Source organism: Trichogramma pretiosum, unplaced genomic scaffold, assembly GCF_000599845.2.
Source record: "Trichogramma pretiosum strain Unisexual culture from Peru unplaced genomic scaffold, Tpre_2.0 scaffold13, whole genome shotgun sequence".
NCBI classification, from domain to species: Eukaryota; Metazoa; Arthropoda; class Insecta; order Hymenoptera; family Trichogrammatidae; genus Trichogramma; species Trichogramma pretiosum.
Window position 1 is genome coordinate 1,393,035 of NW_019641606.1, and position 18,286 is coordinate 1,411,320.

The following is an 18,286-nucleotide window of genomic DNA, read 5'->3' on the forward strand; positions in this document are numbered from 1 at the left end:
ATACGCGTTCTTTGCAGAGCAGTTGGCGTTGTTGATAATGATTATAACAATGATGAACAGTCTGTTCGAGCGCCATATAGCGCGAGCTTGCCTCTCGCAATCCCACCTCTTTTTATTTTGTGTTTTGTAAATTTTTGCCTCTCGTTTACAAAAATTGATGTTGCTCGTTATAACACACGGCTGTACTCGCGTACACACGTTTACACGCAGAATCACGCGCTCGCGCGTGCCGCACATCGCATGCGTCGTTTATTAATTATTTCGCGTTGCTCCGTAAAAATAATACTTTTATGATAAATTGGTATAATATGAGTTGATGAGCGCGTGCGGATGTCGTCGTATAAGTTTAATGGTCTCGCGCGCATCGTTAATGCGCGTCTCCTTTGTTTTTCTCCTCCTCGATCAAAAAGAAAGTCAACGCGAAATATATGTATTGATTCGTTTTTGTTTTGTTTTCTTTTTTGGCAGGCTCACACACGCACGCGCGACAGCGTGTACTATTAATTAAGCAGCCCCACACACACACACATACACAAATATGCGTACGCACACACTCGGGTAAGTATTATTATTATGTTATAAATAAAAAAAGTATGTTTTATAAATTTGTTCAGAATTACATGGAACTTTATATTATGTATTATTTATATATAATTATGTATATTGTTCATTATTACAATATCTGCATAAACATAATTCGGCACACTTTTTCATTCGCTTCTTTTTGGACAATAATTAATAATAATATTAATAACTTTTAGTATGATCCTCGACGGTTCTCGATAGATATAAGATGAGGTTTTTTTTTATGAAAAAAAAACTCTAGGGCATATTTGCTTTTGTTTTGTTTTGCGGTTCCTTATGTATCTTACTTTTATTCTTCACTCACTCTTTCTTGAAATGAAATTGAAGAAAAATTATAAACATTCGCATTTTCTTCCACTTAAAACGTAGAGATGTGTTTGAAGCATGTGCATTTTAAATTAGTCACAATTTGGACCATCATCTTCGATTGATAATACGATTTTTCTCTCGTTTATATTATTGTGAAACTTTTAATGTCTTTTGTTCAGTAAAATAAGCGAGTCCACAATTTCAGCAACAAGAAAATATCTAAGAGTTTGTAGAGGAATATTTTATTCTCACATATTTTCACTCACAGCACCATTCTTGTTCCACACTTAATCTTGGGAAGGGTAGAGCTTCTTTTACCTACATAGGATTTTATCTTGTTTTACAAGAACATAATATACAGTATTATGGCAGAACATGACAACCCAGGAGAACTTATACGGATAGGTATGTAACTCCTTTGTCTGTCTGATGAATGATTGATCATTCAGGGTCAGGTAGTATGGGGTTGTGAATTGAATTTTAGTATATTCTGTGTCACAAACAAAACTTTCCTGAGTATCTTGAACTTTGATTCTTCAATGAATACTTTGCTGATTTCTTTTGTGAATTTAACATTTTTCATTTTCATATACTTTTTATCCACCAGCTACTTTGGAGCAAACCCTTCAAAATTCAGCAAATTCCTTTGCGCATTTCTCAGTTGATGAAATTCTCAGTGCTTCTTCTTCGTAATCATCAAAGTTACTTGTATCTCCTGGACCTTTACATCTAGGTATAAAGGGTGCTTCGATACGCTTCTGGAAGACAGCTATCCAGTCAGTGCTGGCAAACCACTTGTGTCCTTTAATATCATTGACACCAGCTTTTAGATTGCCAAATCGTTTAGTTAAATCGACTTGCAGCAAACTACGTAGAAGGTCTTTCAATTCAGAACCAAAGTGGGATGGAAATCTCACTTTTCCACTGACAATTTTTTCATAAATCTGTATAGGTTGATCAGCGAAGAACGGTGGATAACCAGCTGCCATTTCATACACTAGCACTCCAAGTGCCCACCAATCTACAGCTTTGTTATAACCTTTGCTGAGAATAATTTCAGGGGCTAGATACTCTGGTGTACCGCATAGGGTCCACGTTCTACCCTTGACTCTCTTAGCGAAGCCAAAATCTGTGACCTTGAGATAACCTTGCGAATCTATCAGCAGATTTTCAGGCTTGAGATCTCTGTAAATAAGATCTAAGTAATGGAGATACTCAAAGGCCAGCACAATCTGAGCAGCATAGAACCTGGAGTGTGGCTCTGAGAAGCGCCCAACTTTCCTGAGATGGCTGAACATTTCACCTCCAGGAACGTACTCGAGCACCATGTAGAGATTAGAATTATCCTTAAAGTGAAAACGAAGCGAGACGAGGAAAGGAAAATTGATGGCTTGAAGAATGCGTTTTTCGTTGAGTGTGTGCTCGACCTGCTTGAGCTTGACGACTTTCTGCTTGTCGAGTATCTTCATGGCGTAGTACTCCTTGGACGGCTTGTGCTGGACTATCATGACGCGTCCGAAGGAGCCGGTGCCGAGGGTCTTGATGCGCTCGAAGTCGTCGAGGCACGCCGTGTTGGTCGGGTTCTTCTTCCATTTGTCCTCGAACTCCTCCTTGGCCTGCTCGAGGAACTCCTTGACGCTCTCGGCCGCGTCGACCTTTTTGTTGGAGCTCGTTGCATTGTTGCCCATTTTGCCGCTGCCCGAGGTGGAGGCGGCCCCGCTGCTACCTGCTGCTGCTGCTGACGACGACGACGACGAGTTGGAGCCGCTCGAGCCAGCCAGGGCTCCACGGATGTCGAGTTTTCTCAGAATTGCGCTGGCTTTTTTCGTTAATCGCGCCTGCTGGCGAAAAATGATGCACCTGCACAGCGCGCTGCGGCCTTTTAACTTTTGTCGCACACACTCGATCGGCCACACGCTACACGGGGGTATTTAAATCACTCGGTGGCGGCGAACGCGACGACGACGATGATTTGCAAACTTTTTTCTGCACTCGCACAGTCACTGAATCGAGAAAACGTACAGTATTGTATGTACTGACACACTCGGTCACGAAAGCACGCACACTCGAACACACGAGCGCGGACACTTTGATATATACGTGGGTTGCCTCTGGGAAATTCTGCAAAAGTGGCAGAAAAAAAAAAAAGAGAGAGACGACGTTTATTATAGCAACAAACGCAGCGCGATGTTCTTTTTTCACTGTATCGCGTACTGGCGGGCGCACAGAAATTTTTCCACCGCACACTTTAGGAAAAAAAAAGGCAAAGAAGAGAAGAAGAAACGAAGCTGGAGAATTTTGTGCAGAATATCGAGTGGCTCTCCGGTGTATTTGCAGCGCGTCTCTTCTGTGCTGCTGTCGTCTTCTCGTTGCCCGACACTTTTCCGATTTCTGTATGCGTGAGCGTGTCTATATATCTAAAGTAGTACACAAGCACGGGCACACACGCACCGTCTAGCAGCACACACACACTGTCAATGAATATAAATTGCACAACTCTTGTTCTTCGGTGAAACGTATATTATGCATACGTGGATGTAGAGGTGGTGGTATATTGTGTATCTTTCGCGATGAACAGATGCAGACGACGATACACAAGATATAGAGACGAGCCGAGCCGAGCTGAGCAGCAGCGACTGTACTGCGGCGACTATAACGTACGTATGTCGGTGTGTGTGTGTGTGTGTGGGTTGAGTCGTGCATACAACACACGAGATGATTTACGTAGAAAAACTTGCAGCTATAAGGTTTTCACGTTGCGCTCGGCACTCGTCGTGCTCTTTTTTTCAATGACGCCGAGAATAGACCGTAAAACAGTCGGTGCTCATCGTACTGCTGGCGAGATCGAACTCGATCATCGAAGTCATCATCATTAGCGTCGTCGCGTTGGTTGTCGTCGCCTGTTTAGCAGTAGCGAGATCAGCAGTCGTCGTCGCAGCCATCGTTGAAATCATATTATCGCAGAGTCGTAGTCAACATCCGTATATAACTTTGCTTGTACGAGTGGGTGTGTGTGTGTGTGTGTTTGTATTATATGTACAGCCGCAGCAGCAGGAAAATTGATTTCACGGAGCACAATACACGCTCACACACAATCACTGACTCTCTGTGCGAATTTCGCACTCTCCACAGAATTATACACACAGCGTGTGTGTCCGTGTATAATACGTGCTCTGTCTGTGTGTGACAGAACAGAACCAACAGCAGTAGCAGCAGCAGCAGCAGCAGCAGCAGTGCGAAACTTCCTCTGCTACTGGTTAAGATGGCGGCCTCCGCGAAAATATATCTATATCGTGCTTTATGCTGCACTCTATACAGATATACCGACTACAACACGTGTGTGTATTCGTGTGTGCGAGACTCAGTAGTTTCTATACACATCTCTCGTACACACACACACGCGCGCGCATTTGTGTATATTTCGATTGTGTGTTTACTCACACAGATTCACTTTTGCACCACGCGCGCGCACACATGCACACACTTGCACTTTTTTATCCGCTGGCCGTGCGTAAACCATAGAAAACACGGAGAGCACCGTGTCTTGTGTGTATTTAAAAATACAATATAAACGACGATGACCTTATTACTTTTCTTTGGGAGTCTGTGGCTGCTCTACTACACATCAGACACAAACTATGTGTGTACGTCAGTCGTCGACAGGCTTTACAACACTTGCCTATATGCCCATGTATTACACAGACACACACCGACGCGCACGTATTCTTCTTCTTCTCTCTTTTCGCGTATGTACATATACACAGAACTGCCCTTCGGTATATAGGTATTTAACACAGTGTTGTAGAGAGCGAAACTCGTGTATATATCACGTCTCGGTGTGTACGCTGTGTCTGTTTAAAGCGAGAGATGTCGAGTCGAGCCGATGCAAACGTACACAGCCCCAAGCACGGATTGTCCCTTATTATTATTTAATAAATATATATATGTAATGTAACCGCAAAGAGAGAGAGAGAGCCACGCACTCCGACGTTCGATAGCCGTCGAGTCGTCTACTACACTCGCTGCTCGCACTCAGCTCACTAGCAGCAACAGCGGAGCAGCAGCAGCAGCAGCAGCAGAGAGCAGTAGGCCGCGCGCGAGGCTAGAGCTCCGCTGCCTCTTCTTGTGTTATATATATATATATATCGATGTTGTTGTACGCTAAAGCTCCGCGAGCGCAAGTCAGCATCTACTGTCCATGTGTATGTGTGTGCGAGCGAGCGATATTTTCGACACACACTGATACATACGCGAATCGAGGAACGTCGTCGTCGTCGCGGCTAAATACATGCCTACATCGTCGTCATCGAGTACCCGTGTGTAAGTATATATACATACGAACGCGCGCATGTGCTATATAGCGACGCCTCGCGCTTATGAATGTGTGTATTATTATACAGTTGATATATATAATAGAGGAGCGCGCGCGCAAGAGAGAGAGGAGTGACGTGAAAACGACTCACTCACACACGCGTACGTAACGCACGATGGTATACAACCCGCCTCACTCCGTAGTCTTGTAGTCTGTACTCTGTATTATGTTATGAATACACACACACACACACACACACAAGTAGCACATATATATACACTTGTCGAATACGAGCGGCGCGCGCGCTCACGAGTCCAAACTCCGACGAGTAGCTGCTGCTGCTGCCGTCTCGGCACTCGTCGATTATGCTGCTGTTGAGTATTGTTTTGTGCGAGCTTGTATACACCGTCGGAGCTCTGGCCTACACATCCTATACATTTATATAGCTACTCGTAGTAAGCATACTATACGTCGAGCCCTCGAATGGAAATCGTGTTCGGCTGTCTGCGTGAAATACTCCTCTGGATCGGGTAAACTCTATGGACTTTTCGAAAATCGCATAAAGTGCACCGTTGTGCATTTCCATGCAAATTAATCCATGTCAAACGCGTAAAAGCTCCAGACATGCAGACTGAAATTGAAATAAGGTTTCTACGGAACAATTTCGTAACGAGAACTACACTTACTCGAGTATTTTTCCGCTGCGTTGCTCCGAAAATACCTGCCCCCGCACCTTCAACCCTGGAAAAATCTCATCGGAACTTCTATGGAGCTTTTTACCTCTACCCTGTGTGCTTTCGTATCCCCGTAAGGTGAATGTGCTCATAATGTAGCACCTTACATGATGAATGATGCCTAATGAAAATCTCATTAAACTCGCAATGATAATTTTAGCATTGAGTGACGGCGATCCAACTTTTTTCCATAGCAATTCATTACTTTTTTTTATGTAAATAAATCATCGTTACGATCGAGTTATAACTTTATATTTCAAATCCGGTGCGCGATGCGATGATAAAAGAAAAAAATATCAGTTGATTCGTTACCGAACGACGAGAACTGTTTGACATCGAAAGCTCGCGTATACCGACTGCGGAAAAGATAACCGCACGCTCGAGCTTTATTATGCTCGCGAGAGAATCGTGAAAAATCAAGTGTCAAAAACATTACTTTGTATAAACATCTGCTGGTCATCGTTGCTGGCAATTGGCGCAAAAGAGAGATGGAAATGCAAGAAATCAGAATGAAAACAAAAGAGGTTTAAATTGTTCGTTAGACAATTGGCTCTGCGGTAATCAGACAAAAGAAGACGAAAAAGCTCTAGAAAGCGATTTCGAGCAAGATTTTCGTACTTATTGAAATCGAATAATTTTTTCACTATTATGGAAGCTTCGACGTTTCATAAATAATTGACCATAAATTGCAGAAGCTTGAAAATGTAAAATGATGAAATGGCAATGTATGTGCATAGCCCCCCGATCGCTGAGTTATTTGCTGAGTTATTTGTTTTTGTCCGCGAGCTTTGTGTCAATGATGACATTTCCATTCAGAGTCCCGATTGCGCCGCCAGAGGTCGCTCTCGTACAGTCGCACACTTGCACCGACGACACTACGACTGTAGAGCGTGTAGTCTCTATTATCTATATTATGTGTATTCACGCAGCAACGGCAGCAGTCAGCCGTAGTATCGCGAGAATCGTAGTGTCTCACGAGTCTCATTGTTTGCTATAGTGGCGGAGTATAAACAGGCGAAGCAGTCGAGCTTTTGTTCGTAAATTAAGACGAGCTCGTTCGCGTTGTGCACATCCTCGACGATGAAAATCGGCACGAATCAATTCGAGAGCATCTGTTAAGTATCCGTCGACGAGTGTCATTTCTCGCCTATCTACTTCTAGATGCAATAGTACTATGATAGTGCCGAGTAGCGTCGAGTGCAACGTCAAAGATGTCGATCGACCCCTCGGATCACGTAAACGTCTTGGTCTCAACGAGCGTCAACAGCAACAACGACAACAATCAGGGCGCAGATGACAGCGACGATGACATACTGCCCATCTCTTCGTGCGCCCAACGCATCAGTCCCAGTGAGGCTCAACGGGGCGGTGCTGCTGCTGCTGCTGACTCCTTCGGAAATTCCGAGATCGCGAGCAACGTAACTCGACGAAATACTCCGTCTTTGTATTCCAGCAGCAGAGCCAGCGTGAGTTAATTTTAATATAATAATATAAAAATGCGTACGGCACATGAGCTGAAGCATGACACATGCTCTCTCCCATGAAATGATAACGCTGTCTCGACTGTCATTACGCATAACTGCGCATGTTATCGCTTGCATAGTATTTTCTGTGATAGTCGAAGCGGCACATGAAAGTCATACTGACGTATTGTTTTCATTCCAGCATTCCAACAATACCGAAAGCCGTGCGACCTTTGGACATGACACGGAAAGTGCCTCCACCAGGCACAACGTGCGATTCTACTCCGAGGACCAAGTGTCGCCCGGATCGACCAATTTTCTCTCTAGCAGATACGAGGTATGACGAATCGACTCTTTACCCATTGAGCACCAGTTAACAAATCAATAATAATGAATCTATATTATTTTTCATTATGATTATTAATGGGGTTTATGATTTTTCAGAGTTTAGATTATGATATCTATGAAAACCATTTATTGCAAGATGAAGAGAGACACAAAGGATACAAGTACGTCGTTAAGAAGAATATTGCAAGATGGTTTATTTTCCTATTGATAGGCATTTGCACTGCTATCATTGCGTGCCTCATAGATATTTCAATTGAATTAATTTCCAAATGGAAGTATGGATCTCTGAGAGACTGTATCCTTTTACCACATATTGATGAAATTATGTAACAACATTAACTCAACTTATTTTCTTAACTATACATTTATCGTAGTCGTTGATAATTGCATTGCCAGAGATGATAACAGCACTTGCTTATGGATTCCATATTTGATGTGGATGTTTTACAATATTGTTCCTGTATTTATTGGTTCAATGTTGGTTACTTTCATTGAACCTATAGCAGCTGGAAGTGGAATTCCTCAAGTTAAATGTTATTTAAATGGCATTAAAATCCCAAGAGTTGTTAGGATCAAAACTTTATTTGTTAAATGTATTGGAGTTGTTACATCTGTTGTTGGTGGACTTGCTGCAGGAAAGGTAAAATACTTTGAAGAGCTTATCAAATCTATTTTTGCATTTCAAAATTACTTAATTAATGTAAATTTTCTCCAGGAAGGACCAATGATACATGCTGGGGCTGTAGTTGCAGCTGGATTATCCCAAGGAAAAAGCACAACTTTTAAAAAAGATTTAAATATTTTTCGATACTTCAGAGAAGATCATGAAAAAAGAGATTTTGTATCTGGAGGAGCTGCTTCTGGTGTTTCTGCAGCTTTTGGTGCTCCAATAGGAGGTGTTTTATTTAGTATTGAAGAGGGTACGAGCTTTTTTAACCAAAGTTTGACATGGAGAACATTCTTTGCTAGCATGATCTCAACATTTACACTGAACATAATTTTAAGTGCTTATCATGGGCACCCAGGAGATTTATCTTTCTCTGGCCTTTTGAATTTAGGAAAATTTGAAAGCATCTCTTATCAGATATATGAAATTCCTTTGTTTATAATGATGGGCACTATTGGAGGTTTATTAGGTGCCTTATGGAATCACATAAATTACAAAATTACATCATTTCGCATGAAATATGTTAGAAATAAATGGGTTAAAGTTTTTGAAGCTGTATGCGTTGCAATAATGAGTGCCACAATGGGTTATATGATGATATTCTACATAGATGATTGTAAAACAATAGGTAGAGATCCAACTGAAAATCCTGTTAAAATGTATTGCAATGATAATGAATACAGTGCTGTGGCTGCTTTATGGTTTCAAACACCCGAAAGGAGTGTTCGTTCTTTATTTCATGATCCTGTAGGATCACATAAAGATATAACTTTGGCAGTCTTTGTTGTATTTTATTTCATACTTGCTGCTTTTACTTTTGGATTATCTGTATCTGGGGGATTATTTATTCCTTCGTTACTCATTGGAGCGGCTTGGGGCAGACTCGTTGGCTCTGGATTAGCAAAACTATTTCCTGGATATGTAAGTATAATTTGTAGAATAAAAAAAAAGTAATTATGCTAATCATAAAATTTCATTCATAAATTTTCAGACTTTTGTCAACTCAGGCAAATATGCTCTCCTCGGTGCTGCTGGTCAGTTGGGAGGAGTTGTCAGAATGACAATAAGTTTGACATGTATACTAATTGAAGCAACCCAAGGTATATCAATCGGTTTACCAATTATTATTGTTCTTGTTATGGCTAAGTGGGTGGGAGACTTTTTCAATGAGGTAATAATGAATGATTCATTCAGTATATTGAAAGATAATTTATAAATTATTAAAATAAATTATAAATTTCTTCAAATTTAATTGCAGGGTATTTATGATATTCACATACAAATGGGAGGAATACCTCTCTTACCATGGGAAGCTCCTCCACTATCAAACAATATTTATGCAAGTGATATAATGAGTCAACCAGTAGTAACGGTCAAAACAACTGAAAATGTCGGCCATATAGTAGAAATGTTGAAATGTGTGTCATTTAATGGTTTTCCCGTTGTAGATCCTCCAAGCAGCGACGGGGTACGTAATTAGCTATTGTTTTTAATCAATGAAACCAAACCAGAGTTCTTTATCACTGATAATTTATTTCTCCACTTTATAGAGTGAAATAAACTGTTACGGACGACTGCGCGGAATGATACTTCGTTCGCAGTTAATCGTGCTGTTGCAAAATAAGATATTCAATAGGTACCATGAGAGATGGGGCAGAACTTTGAGCATCGAAATGTTCAGAAGCGAATATCCTAGATACCCGACGATAGATAAAGTTAGCGTAACCGAAGAAGAAAAGACGGACGACATAGACTTGAGGCCTTTCATGAATCCCTCACCTTATACTCTTAAGCACGTGAGTAACTGAACTATTTCTTGAAAAATAGTCTCAAATTTTTTTTACGTTGGTTCAAGATGTTGATATTTTTTAGTCTGCAACACTACCACGAGCATTCCGATTATTAAGAGCTCTCGGCCTACGGCATTTACCGGTCGTGAACGATCTCAACGAGGTCGTGGGAATGATCACGCGCAAGGATGTAGCCAGGTATCGCATTTGGAAGCATCAAGGACGCATGGGCCTCGACGAGCTGTCGATTACAAATAAAATTTGAAAAGAGACATGTATTTTTTTACTTTTCCAAGATAGTGCACGTACACGTACACAATTTATTACTCGACTGTAATTGAGAAAATGTTATAAAATGCAAAAACACAAGCATATTTTTTTGTAAAAAAAATCTTGAATATTTATTTATTGATGTACACATGAAATATATATTGTTATATATTGTCGTAATTGTGTAGTTTTAATTATTAATAAACAATTGCCAACCGAGCCAAGACCAAAGTCGAAAGAACAGGTAGACTGGTATTAACAGTAAAACGAGCAGCAGATAATATTCGTGGACCGATACGTACATCGTCATGGTTCACGATCAACTGAACAACATCTGCAAAAAAAGTTGGAAAAATATGAATTTCGAATCATACTTTGAAGTGCATATAATTATAAAAAAATAACATCGATTCGTCAAGCCGGCTTTGGACAATTCCGAAACTGAAATTACTCAGCTCGATGTGTCATCTCATTGATAATTTCGAAGTGACCGAAATTTATCGTACTCTTTTCGAAAAAAATGTTTGATCGTTAGACGATAAAGATACGTGCCGGAAGTAACGAAAAGATGAGGATCTAATGATTCAAAAAATGTTCTGATAAGAAAAAATTCAAACAGCGATTGGGTCGATTAAAATAATCTTTAAAATGAATGGAAGCGATTATTAAAAGGAGTTTAGGTAGTAAAAATATAAACGAAAGTCACATAGGTGGTCTGATGAATATTTAAAATGAAGAAAGTTTGAATCGTTCCAATCTTCCCTCCCCTATCTAGGACTATCTTGACGTCATAAATATTCAGGAGATCTTTTCCTGAATATTTATGACGTCAATTTATTACCCTCGATGACATAGACAGCTGTCATATAAAACAAAAAAAAAACAAACATACGACGATCGAGCTCCGAATTGCCGCGCAGTCAAGCGAATGAGTTGAAAATTAGGCAAACAATAGAAAGATAACAGGTATTATAAAACTTCACTTACAACTCGACAGTTTTGTTTTGATCTACTGGCGTCTAAGTGGGCGTCTATCGTGCCTGTGTGGCGTCAACTGTCAAAGCAAGAAATCATATAAACAAAAGATAAAGATAACCCGACGACAATAGCCCGCGAGACATAACCTGAAATATTGCGAGCCGACGGGTGCGGCCTCGGAAGCATGCATGCAAGCGGCGATCAATGGTGGCATCGCGTATGGAATTTTGGAATGCGAGTCGACCAAATTGAAAGCATGTCGCCAGAGATGGCGCATAGTGCAATGGAGCGGCGCGCGACATTCAGTTGGCCCGATATTCCGAGACCGTGAAAAATAAAGAGTAAGAAAATCGGAGTCTTGTCGGTCTCGTCGAGTTGTGCATGTGTGAGGCATAGCAGAATGCGTGCACCGCTTTCGATTATATATAGGCGTTCAAGGGTTCTCGCGTCGAGTCGCAGTGCATATACAAAACAAAAGATTCGTAACTGCCGAAATTCGAACGTATCCCGTAGATTTTCGTTTCCTTCCTCTCGAACATTCACCTCATTTCTCTGGTATTTCGCATTAGATTCTCAGTTGGTGCTCGAACGCGACTCAACGACAATAGCGACAACGAAAAGAAAACCACTCGAAGACTGCTGAGATGGACGAGTCGGAGAATCGCTACCTCAGAATGGGCTTCAAAAAACTCGACGAGCTCCTCGTGGCCAGCTACTACAGGCCCTACGAGGCGAAGAGCATCTCGGAGTCGCGCAGTTCGCGTCTGCGGGCCCGTCGGCTCTACCACAGCGAGGAGCACAACGCCGACATGCACGTGGAGATGCTGCGGCTGCTGTCGTGCGCCGTCTGCCAGGCCCCCAGCGAGAGCGAAGAACTGACGCTGGCCTACCGCGACCGCTCGATCTTGTTGATGCATCTGCAGCGCTACAAGGAGGCGTTCATGGATCTCGACAAGTTGATGGATTTGCCGCTGAGCGACGAGGACGGCGCGTTGACAATCTGCCGAAAGGTATACATTATCATCGTCGTATCAATGATGGACGAATAATAGACGTCGGATCGATATCGAGCGCTGCTTTAGGTCGAGTGCGAAGCCGAGCTCGGCTTGTGGACGGCCCGAGTCACCTGCCAAGGAATGCAGTATCTGTTCGCTACGAATGACCTGGACGAGCGCATCACCTACCAGATTCAGGCGAGGTTGGCTCTGGCCCTGGTGAAACTTCGCAGCGGTCGGATCCGTGGCTCGGACCGGGACAAGGCCAAAGTCGATCTACCGAACCCGGACAAAATCACGAAGCACCAATCGGACGAGATCCCGAACGCCAGCAGCTGTCGCGTCAATCACAATCCCGCGGCGGGCAGCTATCGCTACGGTCGACACCTCGTGACGACGCGCAACGTCCTGCCCGGTGACATTTTTTACTGCGGTCAGGCCTACGTCGTCTTGCCCTCGGAGGCGGCCCAGCATCTCAACTGCTGGCACTGTCTGCGCTTCGCCTGGCACGGGGTGCCCTGCGATCACTGCTCCCAGGTCATCTATTGCACCTACGAGTGTCGCGAGTCCGCCTGGCAGCTATTTCATCGCTTCGAGTGCCCGATCGTCGGCAGAACCGTTAGATTCATCGATTTGGCGAGAACGAGCAAGCTCATGGCTCTGAGGATGCTGATCAAGGCCATGCTCGAGGTCGACGGCCAATTGGAGACGCTCAAGAAGCATTGCAGAGAGATCGACAAGCAACGAGGTAATTCGATTTCGAGCTAATTTTTCATCGATCGCATCTTTACGTAAAATCTTTTACACGCAGATCGTCGCACGCGCGGATTCACCGACGGTATGTTTCTGCCCAATCATCGGAGTTGCTACAGCCTGCTCGCCAACGTCGAAGGCCGCGACGACGAGGTGCGCGAAGCCATCGCAACCGAGACCGCCGCGATCCTCTACCACATCGCCAAGTACACCAATCTGTTTCCCGGCTTCGAGGCTGACATCAAGAAGCTGCAGCTCAACGAGGACGCCATGTTCGTGGCGAGGCTGCTGTCGCACTTTCAGCACGTCGTCAAGACCAACGCGACGATGGTTCTGATTTTTCTCGCTCTTGTATTATCTCCCGCGATAACTGTAAAGTAAAACTGGCTGATTTATTTACGTTCAGTACACGGAGACCAAATTTGCCTCGACGTACAGCTGGGAATGGCAGAACAACGGCGACGAGGCCGACAGTACAGCTACCTACCTCGACCCGGCTATGAGCTTGATCAATCACAGCTGCTTTCCTAATGTCGCCAGGTGCGAGACCAAAGATGGAAAAAATATTCTTTACGCTCTTCGACCGATCGCCGAGGGTGAACAGGTAACAAACAAAACAGGGAAATTTGCCTACTCGCGTGTCTTCTATGCATTTAATTGTACAAGTTAAATCTATCGTTAAGCTGTTCGAGTGTTACGGACCAACCTATAGCGAATGCGAGAAAAAGTACCGAGACAATCTACTCTCACAGTCGAACTTCACCTGTCGTTGCATCGCTTGCGAGGACGACTGGCCCATTTACGCTTACATGCAACATTACGGAATGGTAATCAACGCAAATTCAATCGGGTAAAAATTTGAAAGTCTAATGAATCGAACACTCGATCGTCGCATGCGCAGAGTTACTCGACAAAGTCGCCCGCAGAAATGAGCGCAACGGAGAACGCCATGAAGCTGGTAGATCGTTACTACGACGATCTCAAAGAGGACGAATTTGCGCACGATCCCAGGGCACTGAACGACATCGCTTACGCAATCTATCTCGTGATCATGTTTACGGAGCTGCCCAATTGGCGTCTCGAGTATCTCATGGCCACTTTCATTACGGCTTTCGATGAGCTTTACAGCTACGTGTTGGAGGTACCGAACACGTGCCACTTGTCGGACATCAAACCGCGGATCAAGTTTATCCCGAGCGACGACGAAGAAGAAGAAGAAGAAGAAGCAGACATAGAAGACTGATCGTTCGTTTTATTGTTTTTATTTTTTCTTTACTTTATAGTGTACAGAAGTAACGACGAATAAATTGGTGCAGCGACATGCGAAAGTAAAAACTTGCCTGAATTATCGATGTTAGCCGTAAATACATTTGTCACACGCGGCTCGCCGCATCGTGCATGGTACAAAATCATGCGCGTAAACTGCCTATAACATACGTGTGCACGTACAATATAGAGCTCATATTTTACATACTACAGTCTTTCGTCTGTGTGCACGATGAATAATACACAATTAAGTGCAAGCGGTCGCCGTCGCTGCTACTCGCGTGTAATATATTTCTGTACTATAAGTGACCACATTAGAAGCGGAATACATGGAATTGTTCGATCGCGCATAAGCAGTTTTTAGATGTATATCGCCCGCAGAGCGGCGTTGTGCGCGTGTGCGCGTCGCAGTCTATATCCGGACATTCGTTGTTTGACCTTAAAAAATGAAAATTTGTCGCGTCTTTTCTCTCGCCCCACCACCACCCACCTTCGCTTCCTCCTAATGCGACGATGCGACCAATCGGGTAATGACGATGAAAAAAAAAACAGTTTCGATTCTTTGTTGCACAGGACTCGAGCGCGGACATCGCGCTATTGTAGTATAGAGCTCGTGCGCAAAAGTTGTTTTCTTCGAGGCGGGCTAATACAATTTGCAGCAGTGGGTCAGTGCGGATCGTCTTGAAAAACAGACACGTGCAGACTCGTTGCGAAAGTCTCATGAAAAATTTTCTCAAATTCCAAGTCTCTCGAGCGTCGAGTCTCCACAATAGTCACGGAGCTTTTCGGAGCGGCTATTTTTGAAAATCACAACGGCAAATCTCGTGCGTAGTTGTATGCGCGCGCCCACCCACGCGCCGCCGCCGCCGCCGCTCATAGCGTACAACACAATACACACATTACACGGTGCTCGATTTAAACGTTGATTCCGAGAAAATTACTCGGCATTGTTTTTTGTTCTTAATAAATCGCGCGCAGCTTGCATAATACACGTATTTCGCGTGCATCGGCTCGGTAAACAGTGTACGCGCCGTCGCGAGCGCAGCTCGGCTCCTCTAAATGTGTGTATACGCATGTATGTGCAGCAGCAGCTATCGAGCTCTCTACACACGGCTACTGCCTATATAGCGGAGGCTATATACATATGTAGATGTGTATAGGTGTATATATATATATGCACAGTAGGCGAGAGAGATGCACGACGGCGCGCCTCTAAGCTGGCTGGCGCGCGGCAGTCAGTTTCGGTCGCGCGGCAGTCGGCACTCGCCGCGCTTAAAGCTCGCACCCGCCCACACGGGCGATACATACTTTATATATACCGTATCATATATCACACGACTAAGTGGAGAGCTTACGCAGGCCCGCTCGAGCGTCCTAAAAATTTCTACTCATGCACCTACAACGAGCATACGAGTACACTCGAGGCGAATATCAAGTTCGAGAGCTTTTTTTCTGATTTTTCTTTTTTTTTTCTTTTAAATTTTTTCGTATCCATTTGTCGGAGCGGAAACTCATAACTGTCGAGTGACAAGTGCACGAGCGGCGCGCACGTTGAGGCCGCGGTGTCGTTGTAACGCGCGTGCACGGCACGCAATAATCGAAAAAGCAAAAGTGTGCGAGCCTCGTGTGCCGAGTGCGGTGTGCAGTGCTGCGTGCGGACTCTCGCGTGTGCGCCTTCATACAGAGAGCTCCTTTGTACGTGTCGTCCGTCAAGAGAGAGAGAGAGAGCGAGAGCGAGAGAGCATCGCTCGTGGAAAATTGTATATCATGAAATTGTGCGAGAGCCGCGCACCGCTACTGCCTATTGGCTCCTACTACTCGCCACACACTTTATACGTGCCGTATAATAAAGGGTAGTGCAGCCCGAAGGTGCAGCAGTAGAGTAGCAGTACGGGCTCGTTTGTTTACAAACGGACACGCGGACGCTGGCCGAGCTGGCCGGACTGCAGAAGCCTGCGGAGTGACATACACATTGCATATAGAGCATTGCAGCAGCAGCAGCAGCAGCAGCAGCAGCTATAGATGCAGCGTTATTAGAGTGCACGGCTAGAGGCTGCGCTGCGTCGATGACCCGTCGTGGCGCGAGAACAAGAGGAAAAAACACTGTGCTCTTGGTGATTCGTGTCGTGTGCGTTTCCGTTGTTTTTGTTTTTCTCTCGTTCTCTCGTCTGCTCTGCCATCCTGGACAAGCGTAAGTGCGGGAGTCATGCCGATTAGGCTGCCGGAGCAGCATCCACATCATCCTCGTCGGCAAGATCAGCATAAACACGATGAACGAAAAAGACCCACATCATCAACATCGTCATTATCATCATCGAGCAGACATCCCGCAGACGACAGCTCTACCCTAGCCCTTGCACTTGCCCTATTTAGAGGTGAGTTTTATAAACAGCTCCTTGCATGCGTGTAATGAGAGCCGTAATGTATGCACAACATACATAACGTATATATATCGGTGCAGCGAAGCGTGTAAATACCCGACGTTTGATCGAGGCTCGTGTGCGCGATCCGCAGCCCATATAAACACGATTTCTGATGCGTGGCCAATCGTCGTGTGTGGAGTCACGCACGCACGTGAGAGCTGCATTTTGTATACATAATATCGGGCATCGCATCTTTTGCCATCGCGAGTCGACGTTATGTATCGCATATAGTGCATATTTACTGCGCCGAGCTAATGTGCATAGTAGTAGCAGTACACGTTGCAGAGGTTATGTTGGCGCTCCGCAGTACGCGTGTACTTTTACTCGATACTATCATCCAGTCCCTTATATAAGCTGCTCGCACATTGCCCTGCGTACCTATAGCTGTCGTATATAGTAGCATAAAATATGGAAGCTGTGCTCGCCTCGTGTTTTGTAAATATTGCATACGGTCTCTCGCGACGAGTCGCCGCTGCTAGTCGCGCCCGAGCGAATTATAATGGCATAGCTTTCGAGACTTACGCGGACTTACGCGCGCCATAAATCCCCGTAGCATTTAGCGGACCCGTGTGTGCGTGTATCTTTAATACGTGTATGCGTGAGCTGTGAGTGCATCTGTCCCCTATATATAGTGCGGATTTAACGCCCGCCTCGCTCCATAACACGTATAGCTTATATTGCGTTTTACGCGCGTTACGATGCGAGTAAGGTCCATTCGATCAAGTTTGCGCACACCGTCGAACAAAACAAACTTAATATTAAAAAAAAAAAAAACTTTTAAACAGAAACAACGATATTTTTTCAACAATTTACTCGAGACTTTGGCATACAAAGCGTATAGCGATTTTGCCTATCCTTACTGAAAGTAATCCGCTTAGACTTTTTAATTTTGTCACCGAGTCAAGAGAAAATAATACGCGTGCATTTGAATCTTTTACCCAGCAAATTTAATTCTTTCGACATACCAGGATTTAGCTTCGTATTTTCTATGACAATAGTTACATCTCCGAGACGCTATTCTATTTTGTAATCCAAAATAACATTTTGAAGTGCATCACTCGTTTTGGCCTTTTAACAGTCTGAACGAAGTGTTTGAAATGCTCGAGAGCAGGAAAGCTTCAATTTCGCAGTACGAGTAAACGTTTACCGAGGCGAGCTTCAATTTGTACGAATGAAACAGCAGTTGCGTTTTTTTTCCTACGGAAATTTTTTTGATTTTTTTGTTTATTTATTTACTCTCTCTCTCTCCCACCCTTTTTGCCATCGACGTCGCTCGCACAAATGTCGTATATGTCGCAGCTCATCGGAACACGTGACGATAAACACAACAATGCGTACGTTAATTATGAATCTCACGCGCGTATGTGTCGCTCTCGGCTCGTTCGGACTACGT

General features: G+C 44.0%; 5 protein-coding genes across 11 annotated transcripts in view; 3 read left to right on the top strand and 2 right to left on the bottom strand.

The window, feature by feature from the left end:
- Window positions 1-606: 606 nt before the first annotated feature.
- Window positions 607-5,002, bottom strand: LOC106652108 (cAMP-dependent protein kinase catalytic subunit). Its single transcript, XM_014370889.2, has one exon. The coding sequence runs from the start codon at window positions 2,580-2,582 to the stop codon at window positions 1,521-1,523; it is 1,062 nt and encodes a 353-aa protein (XP_014226375.1). The 5' UTR covers window positions 2,583-5,002; the 3' UTR covers window positions 607-1,520.
- A 1,865-nt stretch (window positions 5,003-6,867) lies between these two features.
- LOC106652048 (H(+)/Cl(-) exchange transporter 7) lies at window positions 6,868-10,613 on the top strand. Its single transcript, XM_014370787.2, has 9 exons — window positions 6,868-7,406; window positions 7,606-7,740; window positions 7,848-8,046; window positions 8,126-8,391; window positions 8,467-9,339; window positions 9,410-9,589; window positions 9,677-9,886; window positions 9,969-10,214; window positions 10,291-10,613. The coding sequence occupies exons 1-9, from the start codon at window positions 7,152-7,154 to the stop codon at window positions 10,471-10,473; spliced, it is 2,547 nt and encodes an 848-aa protein (XP_014226273.1). The 5' UTR covers window positions 6,868-7,151; the 3' UTR covers window positions 10,474-10,613.
- A 41-nt stretch (window positions 10,614-10,654) lies between these two features.
- Window positions 10,655-11,621, bottom strand: LOC111693569 (phosphatidylinositol N-acetylglucosaminyltransferase subunit Y). The gene is made up of 2 exons (XM_023458422.1): window positions 11,466-11,621; window positions 10,655-10,812 (listed from the first exon to the last, which is right to left on the bottom strand). The coding sequence occupies exon 2, from the start codon at window positions 10,786-10,788 to the stop codon at window positions 10,669-10,671; it is 120 nt and encodes a 39-aa protein (XP_023314190.1). The 5' UTR covers window positions 10,789-10,812; window positions 11,466-11,621; the 3' UTR covers window positions 10,655-10,668.
- A 449-nt stretch (window positions 11,622-12,070) lies between these two features.
- On the top strand, window positions 12,071-14,447 carry LOC106652007 (SET and MYND domain-containing protein 4-like). Its single transcript, XM_014370724.2, has 6 exons — window positions 12,071-12,466; window positions 12,539-13,199; window positions 13,263-13,534; window positions 13,611-13,808; window positions 13,888-14,031; window positions 14,106-14,447. The coding sequence occupies exons 1-6, from the start codon at window positions 12,101-12,103 to the stop codon at window positions 14,445-14,447; spliced, it is 1,983 nt and encodes a 660-aa protein (XP_014226210.1). The 5' UTR covers window positions 12,071-12,100.
- Window positions 14,448-15,752: 1,305 nt separating this feature from the next.
- LOC106652102 (probable phospholipid-transporting ATPase IA) overlaps window positions 15,753-18,286 on the top strand; it is a 30,971-nt gene continuing 28,437 nt past the window's right edge. For 3 of the 7 annotated variants that reach the window (XM_014370857.2, XM_023458433.1, XM_014370858.2), the window contains exon 1: window positions 15,753-16,845. The gene's annotated coding sequence lies outside the window, so the exon portion shown is untranslated. The remainder of the gene's footprint in view (window positions 16,846-18,286) is intronic. The other 4 variants (XM_014370860.2, XM_014370855.2, XM_014370861.2 and 1 more) reach the window with 2 other exon arrangements.